General features: G+C 43.4%; 1 protein-coding gene across 3 annotated transcripts in view; it reads right to left on the bottom strand.

The window, feature by feature from the left end:
- Positions 1-26,372, bottom strand: part of CASTOR2 (cytosolic arginine sensor for mTORC1 subunit 2) — a 124,559-nt gene that overhangs the window by 37,690 nt on the left and 60,497 nt on the right. For 2 of the 3 annotated variants that reach the window (XM_075032439.1, XM_075032442.1), the window contains exons 2-3: positions 20,099-20,169; positions 16,238-16,420 (exon numbers count right to left, since the gene is read on the bottom strand). In XM_075032439.1, the coding sequence (XP_074888540.1) occupies positions 16,238-16,420; positions 20,099-20,169 (254 nt within the window). The remainder of the gene's footprint in view (positions 1-16,237; positions 16,421-20,098; positions 20,170-26,372) is intronic. The other variant, XM_075032441.1, reaches the window with a different exon arrangement.

Raw genomic sequence — 26,372 nt, 5'->3', positions numbered from 1 at the left:
TCACTGACATGTATTTTTAAACTAGCTCCAGCAAAGAGGAGGCCATTTGGAGCACAGGATACCAACTTTGGGGGCTGGGACCAGTCCCCGCCACAGACTATCTTGCAGATACAGAGAGTATCTCAGTTCCCCATCTCTAAACCTGGGATAATATGCCCTGCTCCTAATTCCTGCCTAGTTTTTACAACTAAATCTGCAGGACAGAGACCACTTCTTCCTACATTAATGTAGTATGCAATGCAACTCTGTCCCTGTTTGGTGATGACAGCTGTGTACATCTGTAATATACCCCATGGAGACAATAAAAAAAACAGGGTTGAAACATCTTCGGGCATAACACAGCCAGTCTATGGCAGGGCCAGTTAGCCCTAGATCATTCCCAATTCTATTTAATGCATTATTTGAAACCATCCAGCGATAGAGAGCCTGCTGCCTCTTTAATAGCCTATTGATTAAATGTATTGCCACAGCCCGTTGACACAAACTACTAGAAGCATCTCTCAGACTGCATTAACATCCCCTGCAACTCCAGGTATGCCAAAACCTGCCTGGGCTGGGTCAGGAGAGCTGATGTTTTGTCAAGCTAGTGGCCCCTGCCGACTTGTGCTGAGCAAAATATCTATTAACTTCTCTCAGTTTGCAAATCACCCAGAATGCTACAGAGACAAGAGGTTACACTGGTAACAAACACAGAATTAAGCTGACAGTTTAAAAGATTAGTAAAGTGTTGCTTTCCATTCAAATTAGGGGGAAAAAAAAAGATTACTTACAAAAAAAGAACTTCACCCACAGAGTGTTTACTCTCTCGAGATGCAGCAAGAGATATTTCATTACTGCAAATCCTCATCAACAGAAAAGCAAATGTTTAAAAAGAAAGAGAAAAACATAAGAGTTTGGAAAATAATGCCAGTTAAAAGGTTTTCAGATTGGTCTGCAAGAAAGAAAACGGGTAAGCAGTGCTCATCTAAACTCTGCCAAAGCAATAACTATTTAAAGGGCACGAAAGACCTGCAGAGCGGTGGTTAGCACAGAGGTCCTGGGCAAGCAGGCTGCCCAGCGTTAGTCCCACCGGCGTATCTGTCTCCAGCTCTAGCACAGCGAACCACCGCTCGGCTGGAAGCAGTGAGCAAGTTCACTCTTCTGTTCTGGTCAGAGCCACCGCTTCCCTCTCTGAAAGCGATGGTGGGGGTTCAAACTCACAGCCACTTTCGTAGCTTCTGAAGATCCTCAAGCAAAACAAGGTACAGACGCAAAGGGTGGCTATGAGGGCAGACTCCTGAGCAGGCAGCACCACTGCGGCTTGGCTTCTACCTGCTAACCCTGCAGGACACAACAGCTGGGGGAAAGGGAAACCCTGCCAAGGAAGGTGAGGTGCTAATTAAAAAAAAAAAAAGAACAGAGCAAGCATAAAAGCAGACATCAGTACCTTCAGCGTGCCTCACCAGCTGGGACTGATTTGATTTAACATGCAGTTTTGTTTTAAATGCTTGTACCACGTAAGTTTTTAATATAAGTTTTTACTGATCACTTCACTTGCAACAAACAGATCAGAGAGAGCAGTACTCCGAAGGGCCCTGCACTTGTTTCAAAAAGATGTTTCTTGCCCCCATGAGTTTACATTTCAACCTAATACAGAGAGACAACAGACGTAAGCAAAAATGCATTCTGGCTGCTTTCACAGCATGAGAAACGTTAGGAGAGTAAAGAAGGTAAGTATAGACAAGAATAGTTTAAATTAATTTCTGCCAACATAATCCGAGAAGTGCGAAGTGGAACTTCTCTGTGCATTGCAGGGAATCAAAAGCAAAAGAAAGTCCCATGACAGGGCTTAGCAGAAGCTCAGCACAAGCTCTTGAGCAAAGAAATAAAACAGACATCTTCATATAAACACAAGTTCTGAAAGAACTGATTGAGAGAGATGATGGATGACCCAGAGAAAGTGTCGTACAAAGTGATGCAGACTAAAACACTGCTCCACAGCTTTACCGTCTCCTCCTGAGCTGGTCCATCTGTGGGGAGCCGGGCACACAAGCCTACCAGCAACCTCACTGCTCAGCATGCTCTTCGGCTTAGCCTCTTGCCTTCAGGTGATCCTCCCCAACTCTATTTCCAAAGTGCTACCCTGACACAGCTAAACTCTAATTTCTAAGAATTAGAATTGGACCTACCAATCTTGGGTCCTAAGAAGATAAATAAAAGGACAGCTAACTTTTTCAGCTCTGCTGTACCCTGTTGTTGTTGTGAAACGCCATGGGACAGCATGGTATGAAAGAAAGCATAGAAGCGAAGCGCCCTACAGAACAAAGCCGTTGTGTCTGTGTTGGACTCGCATGACCTCTTCCTTAGGGTAAACAAATCTGGACTTCTTCTGAACCAGACACAGTCGGAGATGACTCTCTACTCCCAGGACTCACAGCTGATCCTGAAGATGAAAGAGCGCAAGAAAACCCTAAACGCTGGGTTGTTGCAGCCCCATCTCTCCCATGTGTAGCACGGATGACCCTTCAAACTGGTAAAAGCAATCTCCTGACCCGCTGAACTCAAGTTAATCATCGATTAACTACTTATTTATCATTTATCTTTTAAAACTTCCCTGTACACGTGCCCTTAATGAAAAGGGTGATCCTTCTTCTCAATAAAGCTGGACATTAACTGCAGAGTTTCTTCACAGGGACAATTGACTCCATGATGGCCTGGAATTTGGGGGCTGTTACCTATGCTTGGAAAGCAATAAATTCATCAATGGTCAGGGATCATGCTCCACAGCACCAGTCAGTCCCCAGTGGGACAGTTCATCCCGCTACAATGCTGCAAATCAAGTAAAGCACTAATGCATGTGCCCAAGTCCCAGTGATCTCAGTGGAGGTTAAACACTCATTTAGCATATGGAGCTGGAAACAGTGGTTCCTTGCAGACAACTTTGCACAAACCATCATCCTGGACCCTGCTTTACACCAACCACTCCAGCACAGCTACTGAGGATTTATCTTACACATAAAAATGTTGTTTAAAGTGGCGCAACACTGAGTACTCTGAAGGCAGGAGGCTGCCAGACTGAGGTTGTCACAGACAGGGACACAATCCTATTTACTGTGAAACCAATATTTCTTTTCCTGCCATTTGCTTTATTTAGTCTCCAGCTTCCAGCAGGGGGAAGGATGCAGCTGCCTGCAGCCCCCAGCCGCATTCACCACCTGAGCCAGATGCTACCCCAGTGCGGGAGCTTTGGGCACTCAGGTGATGATTCTCAAAGCAGTAGCCTGTAATGACACAACTGAATGCCTGCATCGCGAAGCAGACACAAAAGGAGGTAAATTATCACAGGCAAACTGAGTTTTGGCATCAGCCTTTCTAAAAACCCCAAGCACTTTTAGTAATAGTTGAAACAAAATGCTCAGAAACAGAACCAGTACAGCTACCAGCTTGGGCGCTGAAAACTGCTGAAAAACTGCAATTGCATCAGAGCTTCATCGTGTTCTGCACATGCTCCTGTTTTAGAGCCAACCCATTCAGACCTGCTGCCGTATGCACTGCAATTGTAGCTGGCCTTTCCCACTGCCCAGAGCTGGTGTGGAATGAAAGACACCCTTTGCTGGTGAGCGGGACAGGTACCTTCTGCCATGGGTGTCCTTGTGGGCAGCGGGAGGAGAGAGTGCTCTGGGTGGCCAATTTCTGCTCACCCACAAACCCAACACCCACCAACCTGTTTGTCCTTCATCTCTTCCCTCCTCCCACCTCCCCACCCCAGTCACTCTCACCAACAGCACTCCATCCTCATCGTCTCCTCCCATTCTCCTTGTTCATTCATCCAACTTTACTCTTTTTTGTCTCCTTTTGTCCTCCCCACTGGTCCTGTGCCCTATCTTCCCCACAATGCCTTCCCCTTGACGCTAGGTCCACCCCCACCAGCCTGTCCTCAGCTCCATCACTGCTGCTCTCACTCAAAGACTTCTCCCATCCAACCTCAGACTCACTATTTATACCTTTATTCTGTTTCTTCCTCTGCATTATGTCGGTAACAGCAGGGCCAGAAACCTCCCTTGCTCCTGCACACCCCTGAGGGTCCCTGCTCGCCACTGCAGCACTGAGGCAGTTGTTACAAAGCTGGTTTTTCTCATGCCTTACCTGCAATCTGGGGGAACAGCATGCTCTGCCAGCATGAGCTGTGCTACGGACTGCAAAGAACCACAACAGACTCGATGTCACTTCTGACACTTGGGCAGAAAAACTCCAGGGTGCAACAAACCTACACCTGGGCTGAATGGTTTTAATAAGGCAAAGGTACCTTCTCATGCAAAGACGCCTCCCCTGCCAAAGCATGAGAGGACTAGAGTTCTTCAAAGCTGTCAATATTTTGCAGTATTTCCTTCCAAGGTGCTCCTGAGAACAGCTTAAATAAAATAAGAAAAAAAAAATTGAAAAAGGCAGGTCCCCAGGCATAGAGGATCTCACCCTAGGTTACCCGATCTAGCAAAGAATCAGGCAAAGGCCTAGGGCATTTTAATGGGAAACACTGGGCAAAGTTAACAGAAGGCTGTACTATGAGCCCCACCTATAACAAGTTTTAAACTTCTGCTGACACAGTTCATTATCTTACAAAACAAATTGCTCCAAGTGAACTGTGACATTAGTGTGTGTGATTCTCCAGTTGCTCAGGCTATTAATGTTTAAGATGTAATTAGAAGTAAGGGTAGAAAATAGCCTTTGCAGAATATTTTTCAGACCATTAGTTGAAAGAATTTTCCACACAATTTCTCTCTGGCATTTCTGAGTACGAGGGCCTTCTCTTTATCAAGTGCTCCCCACCCTGCTAAGCACCATGCATTTTCGGTAGTCACGCCAGCCACCCACCCAATGTGCATCAGCGACTCCAGCTCTTATTCCACTACTTCACCAAACCGGAGAAGATCAGGTCAAATTAGACTTATATTGACAGGGGGCTGCCTTGTTTCACTCGCCTCAATGGAAAAAGGCCAAATCAATCTTACTCTCTAATCTATGAGTCCCTCTTGGTAGCCAAATTGTTAAAGAATTGAAGAAAGAAGCTGGGAGAAAAACAAGAATAGATTATTGCACATCTCCACACTGTAGAAATTATATGTATTGTCACCATCCAGCAACAGACACTCTGTCCGCTTACTAATACACAGTTCATTAAGGCAGCCATTTTCTATATGGGAAATTGTTCACATTAAGCCTCTTTGCCTTCTGTTCACCTTGGAAATAAGTACCTTCTGAGCTTTATTTAAAACCTTTCTTGCCACCTAGAACCTTCTAGCTGCAATGGAAAAAAGTACTTGCCAAACACACAAGAGTCTTTCTGTTTTTTGCTTCCTGGACCACCTTACTATTATTATTATTTATGCTGTAGCAGAGGCTAGGAGATCTGGTCGTAAACCAGAGCCCAGCTGCCTCAAGCTTACTGGAGGAGGGTGGGGGGTGGGGATCAGAAAAATTCAAAAGCATGAAAAGCAGTAGATGAGAAGTAGTACCTAATTCTTTTCCTTTTCCCAATTTTCCACTGAGTGCTTTTCGAGCATCATCTTTTCATTTTCAAACAAGGAAGCAGGCTGCACGCTACGTCAGTAGCCCAACTAATCAAAACCGACAACAAAAGTGTCCCCACCTAGAACAACCCATCAAAAATATACCAAACTCAAGCCCAGGAATCTCTGTAGAATAGGCTCTTTTTTGATACTAAATTTCCCTCCAGAATCTTTTCAACTGGAGAGAATTTTTAAAGCAGCTGGGGAAGGACTGACAATCAGTGACAAACACAATCTGAAATATTGCGGTGCCCATTAGAGCTGCCCTGCAGCAAGCACTCCAGCATGCGCCTTGTCTGCTGTACTAAAGAGCCCTGCTCAAAATCCAATGTTTTGCACTGCCAACAGACCATCAACTCCCCTTGTCACATAACCCAAGTCAGATAGATCCACATAACGAGGCTTTTATGCCAGTAAAACCTCTGCTGATGCCCTCCTCCTTCCCACTGTAAAGAGCTGGGCTCCCTCCAACTGCCTTGCCTTCCCTTGCTTCTTCTATGGGGCAGTACGTGAAGGGGTCCTGATCTTGCGGATATTTAAGCCACGTTCAGCACGCGAGTGGCTCGCTAAGCCCCAGCTTAATATGCTTAAAATCAGGCAGGTGCATACACCTTAAAGGTGCAGCCATTGCTCCACAAAGAGCATTGCTATTAGACCTCCTGTCCTCAAGAGTGTTTTTCTTTGGAGTTGGCAAAGTGTACTCTGCAGTCCCTTTGAACTTCATGTTTACGAGACACAGGTTGTACTTTTGAAAGCAAACCAGTTTCAGTTTGTGGTTTCCTTTCATACAACTGGGAGGCAATCTGAGAAGCTGGCATGGGTTGTCCTTGATTCTTGGACACATAAATACATTTCCTTGTAAAGGTACATAGAAGCCACTAAACCCAGGCACATTGTGTCATGTTGGAGTATTCACCTATGTCAAGAATTTGTTTATACAAATTCTACAAATGAATCTGGGGTGAAAATGATCCCTTCTCTGTTTAGAGCATGAAGAGACATGGTAAACATCCATCAGAGCAGGCACTCCTGTCTGCTGCAAACAGCAGAGAGCTTGTTCAAGACACTGTTTTATTTTTTGTTCACTGGTTGAAATGCCAAAACAGACATCCACCAGAGGCTCATCCACATGATGCCCCACATAAATCTCCTCATCCCACATCTTCAAAGGCTTGATTCTAACTGTTTTCTTAAAAAAAAACAACAAACAAATTCACCAAACCTAAAACCTGGTATCGCTGAGGATTTCAGCTCTATGGCAGCAGTACTCAGAGATCAGGACACAACCTGCCATCTAGCTCCTGAGGATACCCTCCTCTGTTAGACCAGCCCTCAGTTATGGATGTTTGTGTCTGTGCGTGAGCTGCCGATTTAATTCGCCAACTAAGGAAAACCTTGGTTTGGTCCTGGACCGCTGAGTCCTGGCAGATGGTTTTGCCAGATATATTAAAGCTTGAAAATCCAATATACTTTCCAGTTTTAAGCTTGAGTTTAAGGGCAAATTTCTGAAAAAGAACAGCTAAATATGCTTTCACTTAATCCCCTTCTACATCCCTGAATAAATACATACATATACAAATATAGGTATATACACATACGTACACACAGGCATTTTATATATATATATAGGCAACTCTTAATTACGCAAGTTCAGCTAAAAGTGTTTCAGTAAATAAACATCTTACCCAAGCCCAGGGAAGCAGAAGAGAAAAACAACTGTGAAATAAATACCTCCCAGACGCAGTTACTTCAGCAGGACTCCAGAGATTACCATTTATTTAGCGCTTACAATCTGCTCAGCAATGTGCAAGACACAAAGATAAAGAAACCAGGCTGTTTGGGACCCTCCAAGGGCATGCCAGCCACAAGTCCAGTGCTACTGACACCTCCAGTCCTTGAGAAGTCGCCTCTCACATCTTATGAAACTCTTCAATTTCACGTACTCCAAAACCAACTGAAACAATAAATGCAGACTGTGACTGCGGAGATACGGTTTATTCCAACTTCAAAAATTCAATAAATGTGGAAGTAGGGAAGTTGGAACTGAAGAGGGATCAGTAAGTCTTATAAAATAAACATGAGAATATTTCGGTAGAACATGGTAATGGAAATCCCAGAAAGAGCAAACCTGAAAGAAAACGGACAAAACTCATGCAAAGCAAAACTGGAGATGTGTTTACCACTTTTTGCCTAGATGGTATGCAGAAAGCTTGGATAGGGATTATGGAAGAAAATAAACTTGAGGTTTTATGATACTCTGAAGGAAGTTAACCACTGTACATCATATCTTACACCTAAACTAGGTTTCTAGAGTCAGGATTTAGGATTAAAAAAATGAGGTGATTCAAACTGGTATGTATATTTGGCAGGGGCGCGGGTGAGGGGGAGAGAGGGAGGTATGAACCCAAATATATTGTGATTCTTTCCATTTGTCTTCTGGGGATGAAATGAAATTATCCAGGAGCAGGTTTCGAGGATCTGAAGTACAAATCCATACAGTGCACACACTGCTGTACATGCTGACAGAGGATGTCATGGAGACTGAAAGAATGAAGAGGCTTCAAAAGGATTTGAGACAACTTTGTGGTGGATTGGTATACTGATAGCTATTAAATATGGTAATGTGGATTCAACCTGTAATTTAGGAATCATTTGGTTGTTAGCTGGCGGGGAACTGTAGTGGGGAAGGAAGGATACAAACTTTCTTGCTCACCTCCTATCCTTGCACATCTTACACAGAGGACAAGCCATGGGCATTGCTCATGTAGCCACAAGCCCATCTGAGCTGACATCCCCAGTTTTTTCAAACAGATCAGCATCTCAACAGAACTGGGTAAGTCCAGATTAATGCAGACAATAAGTTTACAGTTAACTATACACTGCAAGTGATGCAATAATCTCTCTTTCATCATATTAACCGTCTCTGAGCAGGATATCAGTCACCCAAAAGCAAATGCAGAATCCATACCAGAAACCTTCAAAAGAGCCCTCTGGTCTGCGGTACAGGACATGCATATAAAGACTGCTCAATTGAAAGGCAGTGGTAAACTCTGACTGCAGATTAGCAAACATCTAATTAAGGTTGCAAGACTTTTAAGTAGGCATCCGATATATCAGAACTGCGATTTTGCATCATGATTATATAAACAGGATCTTAAAGAAAGAGCTTAAAGCTCTGCAATAATGAGGACTTGGTATAGGAACTGTCAGAATCGTGAACTCTGGGAAGGCATTAAAATAGGGAGTAAAACAGTAAAAGAAGAAAAAATAATCTATTTTCTTTTAGATTTAAGACTTTGAGGGAAGTTTAAGAATTAAAGGAGGGGAAGGACTCCCGAACAACCACTTCCTGCTGTCACAGGAGGGAATTCAGAAATCGTCAGTTTGTACAGCCCAATGCATAAAGCTTCCATAAGCACAAATCATGAGTCAGGATCTAATTAACATAACCTGATGCTAACACTCTTTCCAAATTGAATAAATGATTTGGATGAATAGTTGACTTGCATGTTTATTTCTATCACTGCCTGACTGTGTACTAAATGCATGAGCCATAAAACCAACATATGGGCAACTCTGCAGTGTAATATAAGCCCCAAGAAGCTACAATCCTGAACTACAGGTAAATCTCACGTGCCTTCTTGTTGCCTCTCAAATGCTCTGCAGCCTCAGCTGTGCAAGGCCTGTTAGTCTTGCTGTGCTGATAAAACATATTTCTGGAAGGTGGTTACAGCTGAAAGACAGATTTACTGATGACACAGTCCAAAAAGATGAGAAGCGTTTTAACCACAGGGGCAGAAGAGCGGGCATGCCTTTAGCATTATGCACCGAGTATCACAAGATAGACACGTCTCTGCCAAGGGAAGCTGGAAATGCAACTCACTCGACTTTCTCATCTGTAAGCTGCATAGAAAATATTAGTGCCATGGTCAAATAAAACATTCTACCATTTTAGGCACATTGCCTAATTAGAGGCCATTGTTATCTGAGAACACTGTTTTTGCAGCTGTCAGGAAATTAAATAACCCAAGGGTAACTTGGAATTAAATGAAGCTGTACAAACACATAGCCCAGCTCTGAAATCCTGACTCTGACAAGTAGCTCCTCTGCTTTCCAAGGGACTAAACACCTAACTAGGGCACACAACTATCCTTTTCAATCAAGCCATAGGATAACACAATACTGGTCCTTCTGGAGCGGCTGATGTGGTAGTCCTTTAGAGACTGGGAACTTGCAAATCCGTATGTATGCACAGGCACTGGCTTCTCTCCACTTAAATAATCAGCACCTCCTGAGGAAAGACCTTCAGTACAAGTGTCCGCTAAGAGAGCAATCAAGGACTGATAAAAGGAAATGCTTATACAGAAACCCCTGCTTTTGTCTCAGTTTCAATCAATTACTTCTCTTGCTATCCTTGTAACTTTAAACTTTGACAGCCATCTAAAAACTAAGCTGGTTATATTTTTACAGTGACTTTTAAAAAATTAAACAAAAAGGAGGAGTGCATTTCCAATGAGATTGGCGCAGTCATATGAAATGCACAAAAATGTCCATTTAGAAAATATATTTATGGTGGCCTCCTTTCTTAGCTTCCTACTTGTGATTTCTGCTGTGAGAAACAAAACCCAGACTAATAGCAATAGTCTGAGTCTAAGAGCAGAGAGGCAAATTCTTGCCAGGCCAGACACTGATATAGCAATAAATGGCATTGCACAAGAAAGTCAAGTCATAATGTAGAAGTTGTTATAATGCGATAGCACACTTCCCACCTGGCTATGAGCACAGAGGGATAAGTGACTCACTACAGACTATTGGAAGGATCACTAGAAAACTGGTTTTACAGTAGTGTCTTATAACAGATATTCAAGTCTTTGGAATACAGTGGTAAATAAGTCTGATTTTGAAGTGCAGACAAGTAGATGGCAATTTGGGCTTGTAGTTAAGGCAAAACCTGATCCGTCCCGCAAAGCGTGTATGTGACTTGAAACAAGTCATTCAGTCTCCTTTTTATCAGTTTCCTCATATGTGGGAGAAAAAAATTCTTACCTCACAGGGGTATCATAAGACAGGAAGTATGAATACACTCCAAAAACAAAGCATCGTTATTATGTTTGGCTAAAAATGTGGAACATGGTAAGGTAGATTCCAAAAATAATCATTATGTCCACTCTCACTGGAGAACCGTGTTAGGAAGACAAATCCAGGTTAGGCTCCAGTCTGCTCTCAGGAAATCAGGCTGCTCTCTTCCTTCCTCTTCATGGGATAATGCGCCACTAATAATGAGCAAACCTGGAAAATCAAAACCAGATCCAAGCTCCAAAAGCTGGTGTTTGCTCACGAGAAGGAAGAAGGGAGCAGAAATTGGCTTTTTTTTTTTTTAAGTGATAAGCAATGAAGATTAAAAGTTTGGCTCAAGATGAGTTCAGAGCATGGATATGGGCATATCAGTCCTGCACAGGATTGCCTCCAGAGTGCATTGACTTTGATGCCCTCTCTCTGCCATGATCAAGAGCTGGGTCCTTCCCAACTTGTGAACCACAGCTTTTTGCTCCCAGCCAGGAAAGCATTATTGCTCACGGCCAGCCTCTCCTCGCCCACTTGCTGCTTCATGAGCGAATGGGCTCCACAGTCTGAAAGAACTGAGGATTTTGTCTCTGGTAATCAGAGGACAGGAACTGCAGAAATCAGCAGATTTCCCACTTCCTGACAAAACTTTCCCTGTGTTTCAAAAACTCTTGGCAAAGGCTTTGCTCGCAGAATCTGCAAGCCGGGGGGTGGGGAGGACCTAGCCCAGACAGTCGAAGGCAACGCTGACGGCTCAGATTACTGCTGGCAAGGGGACGCAGGCAACGTGCTTCACTGAAAAACGAAAACCACCGAAATAAAAGAAGATGAAAAAAAAAAACCCTGATGCAGTTGGACTCACATTTCCAATTCCTTTTGTATTTTCAGACAAAATAGCACAAGGAGTCCTTCTTTTCTTCTTCCTTTTTTGAAAATCCCATTTCAGACAATATTTCACTGGTCTGACAGAGCAGAGCAAATAATTACATTTCAAACAAGTCTTGAAGATGGAGCCACTAAATTCCTAACCGTTGTATGACTGTAACCTTGAGGTTATGAGACTTAATCCTGTGCAAGACTAAATACTATGATACAAGATTTTAAAAAGATTATGCAACTTTTTTCACAAAAGGTTATTTTTTTCTACCATAATCTCCAATCTGTTCTACTGCAGAGATGATTTATCCAGTAGGTCTGCAAGTATACCCAGGTCTGCAAGAATCCTGTGGGACAGAAGCTACGTCAATTACTATTTATCGTGGCCCTTGCCTGTTACATTATCAAAGCATTTCCACATGTTTACTAATTAATCTTTATAAGGCCTGTTATGAGGTGATTTAATAGGATTATCCCTATTTTTCAGATGAGGAAACTGAGACACAATGAGACACTTGTCCAAGGTCAAACAGAAAAGCCTGCAGCAGACCTGGGAACTTCTTCACGCCGCTCTGACTCCCTGTCCCTTCACCTTGCGATTGCAGCAGCTCACTTGGGAAAGGCTCGTTTGCCCAACAGGCAGCCCTTCCACAAACCCAGAAGAGACCTTCTGTGACTGTCAGGCCAAAAGCCTAAAGATGATGGTTGGCCAGCGTGTCACCATCAGCTTAACGCTGCATGCAAAGGAAAGAACATCCTCTCTTTGTTTTAACTACACAAGAATTACCTCAAAGCATCAAGCCTCTCCTCATTCCCCTCAAGAGAGAACTGTTAGCTTGGAGTCAAACACATGCATCACTCCGCATTTCCAGAGTTAGATACAAGGAATTCAACTGATTCCAGTGAAAACCAAACAACTAGACAAGTTGCACTGGGATTATGAGAGCTACCCTTGATCCATCATTACCTCTGGAGACTTTGTACCAAGACTGGCAGAAAGCTGGAAAAGGCTGATCTCACTGCACCAGGAGAAAATAAAGTTGGTGAAATTTTGGGGCAAAAAACTTGCCACCTCTGCCTGAGAGCCTCTGTCTAGGTACAGACAGGACGTAAGGTTGTTTGGCTTTCCCTCCTCACTTGACCAGGAAGATCATCCAAGCCTGCAGGGACAGAAATTTTCTCACCTTGACGAATGACTGCTGATCCCTGGGAAACCTGAGGCATGGAGGCCTCCATCTCCTGCACCGAAGAGAAAATCTGGCAAATCTGCTCAGAGACCAACCCTGGGGAGTGCCGGTGCTGGCATTTTACAAGGGATTACCACGAAAGAAATGTTTTCTCTGACTGCAGGTGATGAAAGACTGTTTTTTTGGAAGGTTATTGTAGTCTCACCAGTTTTAGACTATAGTCACAGCATTTATGAGATGCCAAGGTGGAGGGAATCCACTTCCTCATCAGGTCACGAACTTGAGAAAAGTATGGCTTGAAACCTAAAAGTAGGTTCACAACTAGCAAAGTTTGGGAACTGAGGGTCGAATGCTTTCAGCCCTGGGAAAGGGGGTTCATGTCTCTGCTCTATCACCGATCCCTCAGGTCTCCCTGTGCTTTAGTTCTCAGCCTGTGATGGGGGTAACAGCACTTCCTCATCTCTCGCAGGGTGCTCCATATAAAATTCACTTAAAAAGCAGGGAAAGATCACAAATGACAGTCCTACCAGCACTTACAATATACAAATACTTCAAAAGGTCTCACAGCACATATTCAGACTTGTCCCTTCCTTGCCATGGGGTGCACAGTGAGCTACCCTGGCGTGCCTCCACCAACCTGGCAGACTGTGGTTAGCTCCAGATACAGGCAAACAATGAAAGCCACCAACTCCCCTTAAGCCCTGCCTTAAAAAAAACAAACAGAAATGCACCGGTGGAACAGCAGGCAGATGGTCAAATGCTCTCCAGTGAAACAAATAAGCAGGGCTGCTACTTCTCTGTAGAGCTGCATCCTGCTTTTAGAGACCAACCTAAAATTTCAGTGAATCGTTCCATCAGCCAGAAAAGCTTTTTTAGGTCCTGCATTTATGAGAGAGGGTTGATAAGAGTGAGCCGTGGTATCTATCTGCTCATCTATCTCAGACGTTGGAAAGCGCTAGGAAACAGCCAAGACGTAATAAATTTAGAGGAGGAAATCATGGCCAGTCAAATGGTTCAGGAAGAAATGTCTGGGCTTTCTCATCACAGGCTGTGAAACAAAAATAGGTTATCGATACACACCCATCTGCTGGAGGAAACAGTGAAAAATATGTACTATTTATGCAGTATTTCTTTAAATAGGAGCAAACAGAGAAACTGGACCGAAAGACTTTACGTGGCAGGTTACAAACATAAGGAATAATACGTGCTATCAAGATTTGCAAATCCACTCACACATGAGCTCTAAGGAGAAGCTGAAGCACTCACTTCCCCAGGTGACACAAACCAGACCTTGGAATCCTTCCCTCCCTTCCCCCAAAAGCTTTAACCGCCAAACCCTACCACCTCTTGGGAGAGGGCATGCAATCACAGCCCCCCAACATATTTATTGATCTATATCAGCATATATGCATTGCAGCAAAAACCTTCCCAACAAAGCACATATTTCTAATTAGCCAGTAGTCGAATCCCTGTGTTTTTAATTTGAATTTAGGTCATTAATACCACATTACTTAAAAAACCTGAAAACCACAGACACAGTGTAGTCTGGCCAATACACAGATCCAAAAGAGAGCGATTGTGCACGTGTTTAATAGAGAAAAACATCTTCTGCCTAGCAACCAGCAGGCTCTCCTGGCGGTCCCGGGGAAGGAATTCAGTGCTATAAATGTCAGCAAGCAAATTAAGCCACTGTGCCTGAGATACAAAGGCCTAGTCACTGGGCAATAAAAAATTAAAGGAGAAATAGTTATAGAAGAAATATTCAAAAAACCCAGATGCATCTATTAGCTTGCTTCCCTCTGTATCTTTAAATAAAGTTACAGATTGCTCCCAGCTAGATGGGTTCTGTGCTTGCACTTATTTATAAGCTGATTTCTTGCCCATTTTATATACAGGATGAGAGAGAGGACACTGAAAGCAATTTACCATTTTGATGTTATTGAAAAAGGGACTCAATGTGGTACTAAAGCATATGATGGTCCTGAATCCAAGGTCAGATAGGGAACAGGTTGTCTGAGAATGATGGTTATCAAAACAAAGCACTGCCAGCAAGAGGGCTTTTTTTCTTTCTATCCTTTCTTTTTATTAGAATGAGGTCAACATTTTATGAATTCTGACAAAATCTCTCTGCCTAGTTGAGATTTTTCAAATAGTTCCATTATTCTTAATGTACTGGGCAATTTATTGTAAGGTATGAACTAAGATTAGGAGCTGCCTCATTCTGGAAACTGTAAATGCATGGATTTCTGGCCTTAGAGAAGTTACTAGCCATATTAAGCAGCCAAAGAAGGTTAAAAGGAGGACTGTCACCTCCATCTTGCAGATGAACCTCAGTGTGGGGAGACAGTCTTGCTCTATGTTCACACAGGGGATCTGCACCAGAGAAGGAGATGTTTCCCACCACTGCTTCAGTACTGAAATCAAATTGTCTTTCCACTCTGTTTCCAATCCAGAAGAGATCAGTCAGGACCTAAGGTCTGCTGACTGCAGGGGCCTACATGAAACGGTCTTACCAGTTCTAGGAGAAAGAAGACCAGAGAACAGGAATGTGATGTATTCCCCTTACCCACCCCCAATTTCCCTGAAACTAGAATATGCATGTTTACCAACTTGGAAATCACAAGGATTCACTCCTCACTTGACCCCAGCATTTGATTTCTTTCCCCCTTCTCTGATACCTTTTAAGTTCATTGCCTACAGAGAAAGATTACATGCAAGGGACACCAACCAAGTGCCAAGGCTGGGAAGGCAGTGATCTCACCTTGAAAATGGTAGCAACATGTTGCTTTACAATCTTCCATCTTCAGGATGGATTCACCTGGGTGACAGACTGTCACAGTCCCTATTTATGCAGATGTTCATGGAGCAACTCAACAGCTGCCAAGGTCACAGAGGCAGCTAGGTCGGGGCAGCAACAGGCTAGGGGTTTTCTCCCCAATGGAGAAAGAAGCCTTCAAACTCCATTCACTGCCCTGTAAGAGGTCTCAAAAAGGGAGACTCCTCTTTCCATCATAAATAGGAGAGAAACTCAAAAAGTAGAACTTGTTGCCTTCTAGGTGCAAAGAGACTACCTTGCCATAGGAAAGATAGTACAGAGGAGCTCCTCTTCCCTTAGCACATAGCCAGGTCCCAGTGGTGGTGATTCTGGGAAGGTCCTTATCAAACAGTTGGACATCATTTCAAGTGGATGCAAGAGATACTGAAACAAAGAAATACCTGAGGGTAAACTGTAGCCATCTCTCACCTCCATGCAATTGGACCAACTTACATAGATGACACTGGATGGGCTCTTCCTTCATTAAGCTTGTAGAGAATAAAGGTGGCTGAGGGAGGGCGTTAGTTCTCCATTTCACACTGTGCTGTTTAGTTAGAGAAGTGCTATAAAATGGGAGGCTAGATGGATGGCATTTCATTGAAAGCTACCCAAGCAGAGCTATCACTAAACCTAGTAGTGGACTTCCAAGAGAAAAAAGGATGAATAGGACTGCAGACAAACCAGCCGAAGAAACCAGGAACAGAAAAGGGACAATCAAAACAAGACAAACACCCAAACTGCCCGTTTACCTCCAATAAAAGGCTCTCTGGATATATGGTACAGAAACTGTGATGCGACAGCTGTTGGGAGTGCCACTGGAGGAACGTTGCTACCCCCAAACCCCATTATTTTATTCAGATGGCATCTCCAGGACAGGACTGCAATGTCAGCAACTGCTTCCACGCACAGGCAGCTCCTGCTTTCAGCCAAACCTTGTGAAAAAAGCAAACCAAACTCAAACAAGTATTCCTATATTTCAGGGAGCAGCAGCCACTTGACTTTTCTGCCACGCGCTGGCTGCACAGCAGGTGATAAATGCAAGGGTTTTACATGGCTGTCCAAGCACCCCAGTAGCTGAGACACTTGTCTTCAAATAGGAGGGCCCATGGCCAAACCCTTCTGCTAATTCATCTCAGTATCAGCCAGGAAAAGAGCTTTCTGTGCACTGTCCCCCCCGTGTTACTTGCTGAATAAAATTCTTCCTCATTAACAGGCCAAAGCCCAAGAAACAGCCACTGGAACAAACAAGGTTCTGTGCAGATATAATCCCCACCTCACCGCTGGGGAATTAAAGCAAAGAATTAGGCTGTAGCCGTTCCCTTCCAGCACGATGAATGCTTAAGCAGGTTATGGCTTTGCACTGCAGACGTTTTCTGGGGAGAAGAAATAATGACTTCTTTACCAGCCCGACTCACTTGCTACTCTCAGAGAAACAAGCCTGAGGATTATTTTTTGACAAAACAGTTAAGAATGATTACTGCGTGTCAGTATGTTTGAAGTGTTAACCCCAAGAACTGCTGAAAGTATTTCCCCAGCTTGTTCTTTTCCCTTCAGTGTGTTTGTGATATGCAGGAGAAGGGGCCTTGCTAACATGAGAGATGCCAGCTAACAGGACAATCTTCTCACTGCTGCAGCAGCAAAAATTCATACAGGTGCCTGAGCAAGAAAGGTCTTAATTTTCCACACACAAAAGCCTGCCCTTCAGAGACTTACATCGAGTTTGTTAAGCACTGCAAGAACAAAAGTTACCTGGAGAGGGGGAAAAAAAAAAAAAAAAAAATAAAAATGAAGTCACTTGCTGCTGGACTTGCTACCTAAACTGCTCACCAAAGGTGAAGATTTACCCTGTAATTCCTGAGCTGAACCTGGCACTTTACTAGTCAGGTCAATATGCACTTGAGGGAGACGTGATTGGTGCTGTTTTGCAAGATGGTGGGATGCTGCAATTCTTATAGATTTTGATCCTGTTCAAGCCCCTGGGCTGATTACACGCTATAAAAAGGCCAAGTGAGACTCCTCCTCCTGAGACATTTATAGCCAGACTGTGAGGGGAAGCAAGGAATGAAGCAGAGCCCTTTTGCTGTTACAAGGCATCCTAGATCCTCAGTTCCTCCAGATCGTGAAAACCTTACAGCATATGGAAACGAGGAACAGGGATGGAGCAACAGTGGAGACTGTGGTCAGGGTTAACCCTGAGAGGAAGCTTTGGATGTGGTGGTGACAATTCAGAAAGAAGAGCATGGGCTGGACACAACCCCAAAGGGCATGGGTGTTGTGTTAGGAGAATTAGCAGGATGCAGATCATCACTTACTAGCAAAAAGCAAAGAAAAGGTGATGAAGCTGCCAGCTCTGTGACACTACTACCCATGCTGGGTTATGCGCCTGGCTTCCACACCATACCGTAGTAGAAGATGGCCTTAGCATGCTCCTTCCTTCCCCTGTGTTGTCTGGAAGGTGATCTTTTCTCCTGCAAAGCCCTGCTTTAACACCCCAACCGCACGCGGCATATTTGAAAAAAAGGGATGTTATATGCTGCCAATACCATAGCCCAACAGAAGCTACATGGGTACTGTAACTATCAGCAGTAAATTCATGTGCCTATGAGAGCCAAGGTAACAAAGTCAAAAGGGTCCAAGCAGAGAGGTCTGCCGCTTTGAAGTGCGGCAGCACTGTCTGGTTCACAGAGATAACCTGGGGCAGCAGTGGGACATGCAGCTCCTCGAGGACACTGGTCTGGCTAGACGTGGGATTTGCTCCAAGTACAACCGGTGGCGCACACAGTGCAACACAATCCCCCGCTACTGATGAGCAAAACCACTGCTTGAGCTTATCTTTGTTTCAAGCTGGAATAATTTCCAGAGAGACAAATAGCGTGGCTGCTAGAGGCTGTACGGGGGTGGTTGCAATCCAAACTTGCCACCAGTGATTGAACTGAGGAATATGCCTTGTGCCAACTGGGCAGAGAAATGAATGAGTGCCATGGATGTCACAGACACAGATGTGATGCTGGAGATGAGCATGCCCCTAGCATGGCAAATCCGCAGGGACAGCACGGTTCAGTGATGCAGACTCCCTCCTGAGAATGGGACTCTCCAGGTTTCTTGCTCTGCCGCGTGCTGTGGCCCTTGGGGAAAAAAAACCCAACCCCTTTCTCCTCCTTTGGTGACTTCTCTCTTAAAATGAAGCTCTTAGAGGGAGGCTTTGCATCCTACTATTACGACGAAACCAAACTTGAATCGATTTCCCCCAGCTGCCACCAATAATAAAAAAGCTGATACTACCGATAGCAGTAATGAAATTTTTGTGCATACTCCCCCTGAAGAAATGTAACAAGGGACATTCTGGCAGCAGAACTGTTATGTCACCTCCTCTTTCAGGAGCCAAAGCAGAACACATGACATACACTTTCAATCAAACCCTACAACTCCCAGATTACAAACAGCAATAGCTGTAAAGATTCATTCACCTATTCTCAACCTAGTGATTATTTTATGAAAATGTTTAGCCACCATTGTAGTGTTCTAAAATGTAATAATTTATTCTATTATATGTTTTGAGTACTCCTGAAACAGAAAGGGGAATAATTCAGCAATGCTAGTGAACTTTGACTCTGTACTAAATAAAGATGGTATAGTTTCTAATTTTCTCCTTAGGGTTTGGATATTACAAACCCATTTAATATTACAGTGTCACAGGTAGTTACTCGACAGTTAATTCCTATTCAGGAATGAAATCCTCTTTTTTTCATATTTTAATGAATTTTCTCCAAATCGGTAAAATGTGTAGACTTTTAATTCCAACCACAGAAAGCAGTGACTGAACAAAAATAATAATAGCTGCACAACACTTCCTCATTCTACTACCTCAATAACACTGCTACAAACAAAACCTCCCCACATGATAAATGTTATTACAAACTATTTCCATCAGCAAAGCCAAACCATTCTCTCCATCAGCACTCGCCCAACACCAAGCGCCTGCAGCTCCCAAGCACATGCCAACCACCTTCTTTGACACGCAGCCGACTCCACCTTTGACACAGGCTGAGAGAGACCTTCAGCCACCACGTGCAAAGATGGCACATTTAGTACGGAGAGAGCTGGGTGTAAGAAAGGGGGATAAATCACAGCTTTCAGTGATGAGCCAAAGGAGCTGATTCACAACTCCACAGAATTGTGATGGTTGTGGGGATGATACGAACTACTTATCTTCAAGTGCTCCTTTTAAAGAGAGAGGTTGGATGAACCAGCTGGAGACGCAAGATGTGGTGTGCTTGTGGAGGCTTGGGGACAAAGGCCAGCTCATTTTAATACAACGATATGCAGATGGTTTTGCTTTTTCAAATACACTTAAGCTGCTCTTTAAGACTTGTGTGTGCTCTTTTCCCGGCATTAAAATATATTCATATTCCATGTGTGAAACGCCTTGTACAGCTCAGCAGCAGAGACAGCGTGCTTAAGTGATCAAAGCACCTTTCATAGCTGTACTACTAGCACTGACAAACACACCTGTTTTACAAACACTTTGGTTTGTAATCTCAGCGAGAGGTGACACATTTTCCTCCTCCACCCCCAGGTTGGATACTGAAGTGGCACACATTGACACTTACCTAGGAAGCCCTCTTCATCCACAATGATGGTGTAGTCCTCTGGGGTTTCGGTGAGGCTGAAGAACTTGCACCTGGGAAAGGTAAACAGCAGGAGAACATGATTAGCCACGGGACTGAGCAAAGCCTGGTCTTCCACCTAAAACGGAGGTCCTTTCCCACCCAAGCTGTGTTGGAGGAGAGGCACGGTCTGGTGTTTATGGAAAGGCCTGAGGCATTAACAGACCTGGATTTTATCCCTGGCTCAGCCACTCACACTACATGACCCACATTCCCTGCTGCCTGCCTGTGCACAACGGAGCTGGTAAAACACTTATTATTTTTATGACTTAGTTACTTTTCTTAATTACCGCATCCCTTAAGGCTTCCCGTCACAGCCCAGGACCTGTTGTATTGCACTGACACAGAGCAAAAGGCTTTGCTCACCAACTGGTCACTGCAATGCCCTGCAAAAGCCTCCCATGGTTCACACATGCACTCATCTTCCCTACTTGCCCACTGAAGTTTCTTCCCTTGTCAAGGTTTGACATCTAATCTCTCAACCAAGCTGCAGTATCTCTTCTTGCTGCCTCAGACCCCTTTTCCACCAGCAGACAGCATCCCAGTTCCCTTTGCTGGTCCTTGCCCCTTCCCTCAGTAGATGCCTCCCTTCCCTGGGGAGCTCCAGGCGAAGAGACAAGTGGTAGTGGCCATCGAGCACGTGAACACAAGGTTGAGCCTCCCTCCTCCTCAATCTCCTATTGCCTCTGTTCTGCTCTGTGCTCATCTTTTGACACCGCAGGCCACATGCGGCACAGCCTCGCCATCTCATTGAGCACTGAGCACAATGTCACCTCTAGCATGAGATACAAACCAAATGTGACATGGGATTCTACCACTTTAGACACACAAACAAAAGAAAGCCTCAGCCTTAAGGTTTAACACCGCATACAGCTGGAATTTTTTTTCCCCTGACACACCAATGTATGTACAGTAGCATCTACTAAAAAACCCCCACAACCCACCCCATAAACTTTCTCCAGCTTCTATCTAGTTGGTCCCCCAGCAATGGCAGAAAGGTTTGCACAACATTTTGCAAGCTCATGTTCACCTTCAGCAGAGCAGGCACTTGTCGAGCATCAGCACAGTGCTGGCTGGCATCCCTGACCCATGAGGGCTCCCAGCCTTTCCAGGAGCGTGCCAGAGCACATGGACTGTGTTTGCTGCCCAAGCCACAAGAGAAATTTTTCCCTCTGGGAAACTAAATTGGGTGCAACAGGAAGAGCCTGTGTCTATAAGGACCAAAGAGCAGGATTTCGCAGTTACACTGTAATACTATCAGATTTATCTGAGGCAACCTACAGAAAATAATTTAAATACTGGAAAAAGAAAGATTGTTCTTAAGGCCCCCAAATTTCACAGCGTGTTCACAGTATAGTGCCTGCATGGAGCACAGTTCAGCAGGACTTGGCAACCAGGGACTACCAGGGCTTCTCAGCACTGCTGCGCATCTGTGTCCCAAAGTCTCTAGGACTTCTGAAAGCCAGGAACCCCACGCTGGTGGCTCAAGACATCAAAAAATGGAAGCATTCTCTTGATTAGAGAATCAGACTAAAAACTGGCTTGAGCATTCTTCTGACTGACTGAAAAGAACAAAGATTGCAGCTATCCCCTCCAAAAACAACAGGGAGAAAAATGAGATGGCTGCTGCCCTCCCCCTCACCTCATCAGAAAAACTAGAAGAAACAACATGCAGCTCTGTTAGGGATCTGCCATGTAACCAACAGGATTCCATATAAATGGAAAGTATTAGACAACCTGCCTTTAGAGGCTCGTCCTGTTTTCCTGGAAGCATCCGTCACGACAATCAAGCATGACACTCTCCCTCCTAGCACAGACATATCACTATAAAATACGCAAGTGGCCCCACCACAACAGAAACCACAACTTAATTATTTTGTGTCATTGGTAATAGTAAATGTGGCTGTCACAGTAGCTAAGTTGACTCTTTCCAGGAATAGTGCCAAAGAAGCAGAAAACAGTAGCAGCCCAAATTTTTCACTCACTTCTTAACCGCACAAGGATGCTACCTGTGCGAGGGATGATCCAAACTGGGTAAAAAGGACTGCTGGGATGCTGCTCCAGGTGGGTCCCAGGAGGTATAAGTACTTATTTTTTAGTGGATGAATTCCCTGGAGAAGTTACTGAAATAAAATTCTTTGCTACTACTACCCGACCAAGCCACATGCATGCTGACTAGGGAGAAGCTAGTGGTCTTAAAGGAGGAAACGTTAATATAAAAAAAAAATAAATAAAATCTTTCCTGATCTGCGATGGCATTTATGGAGGAATTTTGTTCCAGAACAGTAATACACATCTGTGCGCACACACTGACCCCAGCAGAAAAAGTGATTGTGACAGATGCCATTTTCTTAGCACACATCTAAAAGTGATGATATTTAAGGGATATGTACAGATGAAATCCCGTAATTGCTGGCTCAGAACGCATGTCAAAACCTCACATCTTCATAGACCATCTCAAAGCCTAATTCCCACCTCACTGCAATTCTGTAAAAGGTCAGCAGCATAGAGCTGTCTGAATTTAAAAGCAAAGTCTTTTCACCAGCACAGAGACGACCAGTGGTTCTTGTGGTATACATTCACTTTGTTTAGGCTAGTGATGCATTCTTTTTCCCAAGGAAAATCTAAAAGTGAAAAATTGGAATTGCAAACATTTTGTGATAAAATACGGCATGGAAAATTTTCGTACCACCGCATGCTGCCAAAACTCAAGTCCTCACACTAAAACCTGTGCCTCAGCATAGATAAGTAAAGATCTACTTCCACTGTGAGTGCAACTCAAAAATTGTGTCTTGAATCATCAATGACAGAAGGAACCCAATGTCATATTTCTCTCCTGCACTATACTACACATGCCTCTTACATTCAAGTTATTCCAATAATTTCTTTCCTCTTACACCAGTTCTTGATAAGCTGAATGCCAACAGCATCTTCTATTATCACACCAAAGCCAAGAAAGGAAAAGAATTACCCTTTAATCACTTTGAGACATCAGGCAAACAGTATTTCTCTAAGTACATGTGGAAAGCATATATGTAAGACGACAATATTTTTAGTTTTTCTAATAGCCAAGCCTCAGATAGATTCTTCTGGATTTCTGCCTCCTTCATGTTTCAGCACATTTCCACTTCAGCACTGTTGCTGACTTCAACTGCCTGACAACATATGTCTTTTTCTGGCAACGCAGCAAATGTAGACCAATCTATTATTAGATTAGATCTTTGAAACTGCAAAGCTTACACTGTGTATGGAAGTAATACCCAAGCTTGCACAGAGCAGGAAAGCGTGTGTAGGATGCAGCAACAGCATCACTTCAGTTTGCAAACAGCACTCAAGTCTCCACGGGAGAAGCAAGCGGGCAGGAAAGCGTACTGCTTGGCCTCACTTACAGGTTCGCACCAGAAGTGTCTCCTTAAGACATGTGGTCCCCAGGCCTGCCTAGATCACAAGAGCGATAATACTGGAATGAATGCCGCTTCCATTGGTTCTGGGTCACACACAAAGCACACGTTTGTGGGAATACTGCTACGGGTCATTTGAAAGTTCAGCACAGACGATGGTCTTTAAGGAAGCCACAAGTCCTATCTTCTCGTTTATAAGGAAACTACTTAGTTAATTGTTGCCTCGGCAGGGTAGTGTTGCAGAGCTGTTTGTTCTATGGAAAAGATCTTTCCCAGAAGCAGGTGGGCAGCTGGCCTCCCCACATGTCAGAAACCATGGCCAAATGCCATTCAAAAGCAACATAATGCCTAAAAGGCATTCAAATGCAAAGTCTGGAGGTAACCCAAAAGTTTGCAAAGAAGCAGTTGAACTGAATGGGAATTAAGCAGCAGCAGCAAGTTGATCTGAGTGAATATGAAAAACATAATTTGTTGGGTTTTATTCCAGGCTGTCTTCTCATTTTAGATGAGAAGAGATTTGTATGCTTCACTCTGTACATTATCATGATAATCTATATTCTTAGTACAGAAAGACAGTCTCATGCTAATCATCTAATTCTTGGTGATCTTAACTTCTTTGCAGTTTATAAATAATGACAAGAGGTGGATTCTAGTACGACATATTGTGAAATGTATTTAGGAAAGCAGTAAAGAACACTTGTGCTGTTAATGCGTTTTGACATATTTGTGTAACATGTTATGTACTTTACACCATCTAATTACAAGACTATACAGTCAAATGATGCTGAAAATTACAAACAGTGAAATGGTTGGTGTTTTCTAAACAGCATATTTGTTTGTTAGCCAAAACACTTAGCCAGCTTTTTGGTGAGACTGATAAAACACAGCTTAGCTGAACTCCAAAGACAAAAAAAAGCCCCTTGCAATAGGTGTCAGTTGACTTCCCACTCAATGCTCAGATCAGAAAGTGGGGTGTTGTTCAACTTTCTTACAGTAACTTAGTTCTGCAGCCTGATGCTAGAATACTGCTACCCCATTAAAAGGAGCATTATTGTTCGTATGAGATGTTTAAACAAACTCCGCACTACCGTCCCTACCAAGGGAAACACTAAAGATGTCGCAGCACTGTTAGAAACGGTCAAAGGACAACAGCAACATTCCTTCCAGTCATTAGCTGTGCTCAGATCTGGGATGGAGACATTAGCAAATACAATCAGGGACTGCCTACAGAGTCACTGTGATAGCAGAGTTCGGTTCATTACAGAAAGTTAATCATTTTCAAAAACAACACAGAACAAAACTAACAGATTTGTGGCCAAGGAAAGCAAGTACTCATGAACAGACATAAATTCAGGGAAGTCCTACAGCCTGTGCTATGCCAAAACTTCTAACATGATAACCATGATGGTCTTGTCTAATCCATAATAATAATAATGCCAGTTCAAGCAACAGATTACAGTGTGTAAAGTTAAAAGGGGGGACCTTCAGTCAACCCCTCTCCTTGCTACTTTTGCGTAGCTGGGGAAGTTATCTAAGCCTTTATTTAGACTTTGAGACAACTGGGAACAGAATAATAGAAAAATGATTGGCACCCGGAAGGAACTGAAATCAAGACAAAACACAAAAAGCATGACCTGCAATACAGAAAACAAACAAACAAACAAACAAATAAATGTGGATGTGCTGAAGAAGATACTGATCTTAAATACAGCTTACTGGATAAAGCCCGGACACATGGCAAAAATAAACAAGGATTATTAAAAAAAAAAAGTCAACTGGGTGTCTACCATATTGGCCTTCATTAAACCGATATCAAACTGTGGTTCATGTCTTTATCAGAACAGTTCCATGTGGTCTGGACTACAAGAGCCCATGCAAATCAAATTACTGCTGCAAATGAAAGATTAGCAGTAGCTTGAAACAATACCAACTAGTAATTCTGATATGATTTCTATTTTTCTGGAGTCAGACTTCGTCAGTCCAGACTTCCCAAACTGCAGATTAAACAAATCTACAATATTCAAGAGTTATCCTGCAACATAACCACAAGAGATATTTTTTTGGTTCTATAAACACACACTTGGGAGTTTATTTTTTATGACTAGCAAAGCCCAAGTCACGATGCTTTCACTAGTCAAAGCACAGCGGTTGCAATATTCTTTCTAAAACTGTTACTTGGGATACTAAAACATATCCTTCCTTCATTTGTCATGACAACATTTTTTTAATACTTCCTAAAAAAACAATTAGAAAGCAACATGCAACTTGGCTGGTTTATTTTTCCCCCTTCAACAGACTTCCACCAGCATATTTAGGAAGATGCTGTAAGAAAATCTGTTTTATCTTGACTTATGTGTAGAAATAAATTCTTGCCAAACGTGAAGAGAGAAGCCAAAACTACACTGAAGTAGTAGTAAGAAAATACACCACATGAAGAAACTAAGGCATGCTACATGCTGGAATGGAGTGGAAAGCTCAGCTTACTGAAGGAAACTACATAAGGGAGATGAAAAGGTCTGAGTCCACCCAAGTGCAGCCCCCTCCTTAAGCCGCTCCATCTGATCAATGCGAACGACACTGGTTTCCCAATCCTAGCAGAACTGCCAACCGACAAAGAGTCTGTGGTGCTTAGTAGAGGTGTACTGCAGGAAATATAAATGCAGCTTAAGACCACGCAAGTCTTACTGCGCTCATCTGTTATTTGTCCATTGAAGGAGCTAAATACAGAGATTTTTTTTTGTGAACTCAGTGAGAACAATACACAAACCAACGACTTAAGGTGTGGATATACTGAAGTTAACACATCTTCTATACCC

This window comes from Buteo buteo, chromosome 7 (genome assembly GCF_964188355.1).
Source record: "Buteo buteo chromosome 7, bButBut1.hap1.1, whole genome shotgun sequence".
NCBI lineage: Eukaryota > Metazoa > Chordata > Aves > Accipitriformes > Accipitridae > Buteo > Buteo buteo.
This window is presented reverse-complemented; position numbering and strand designations above follow the sequence as displayed.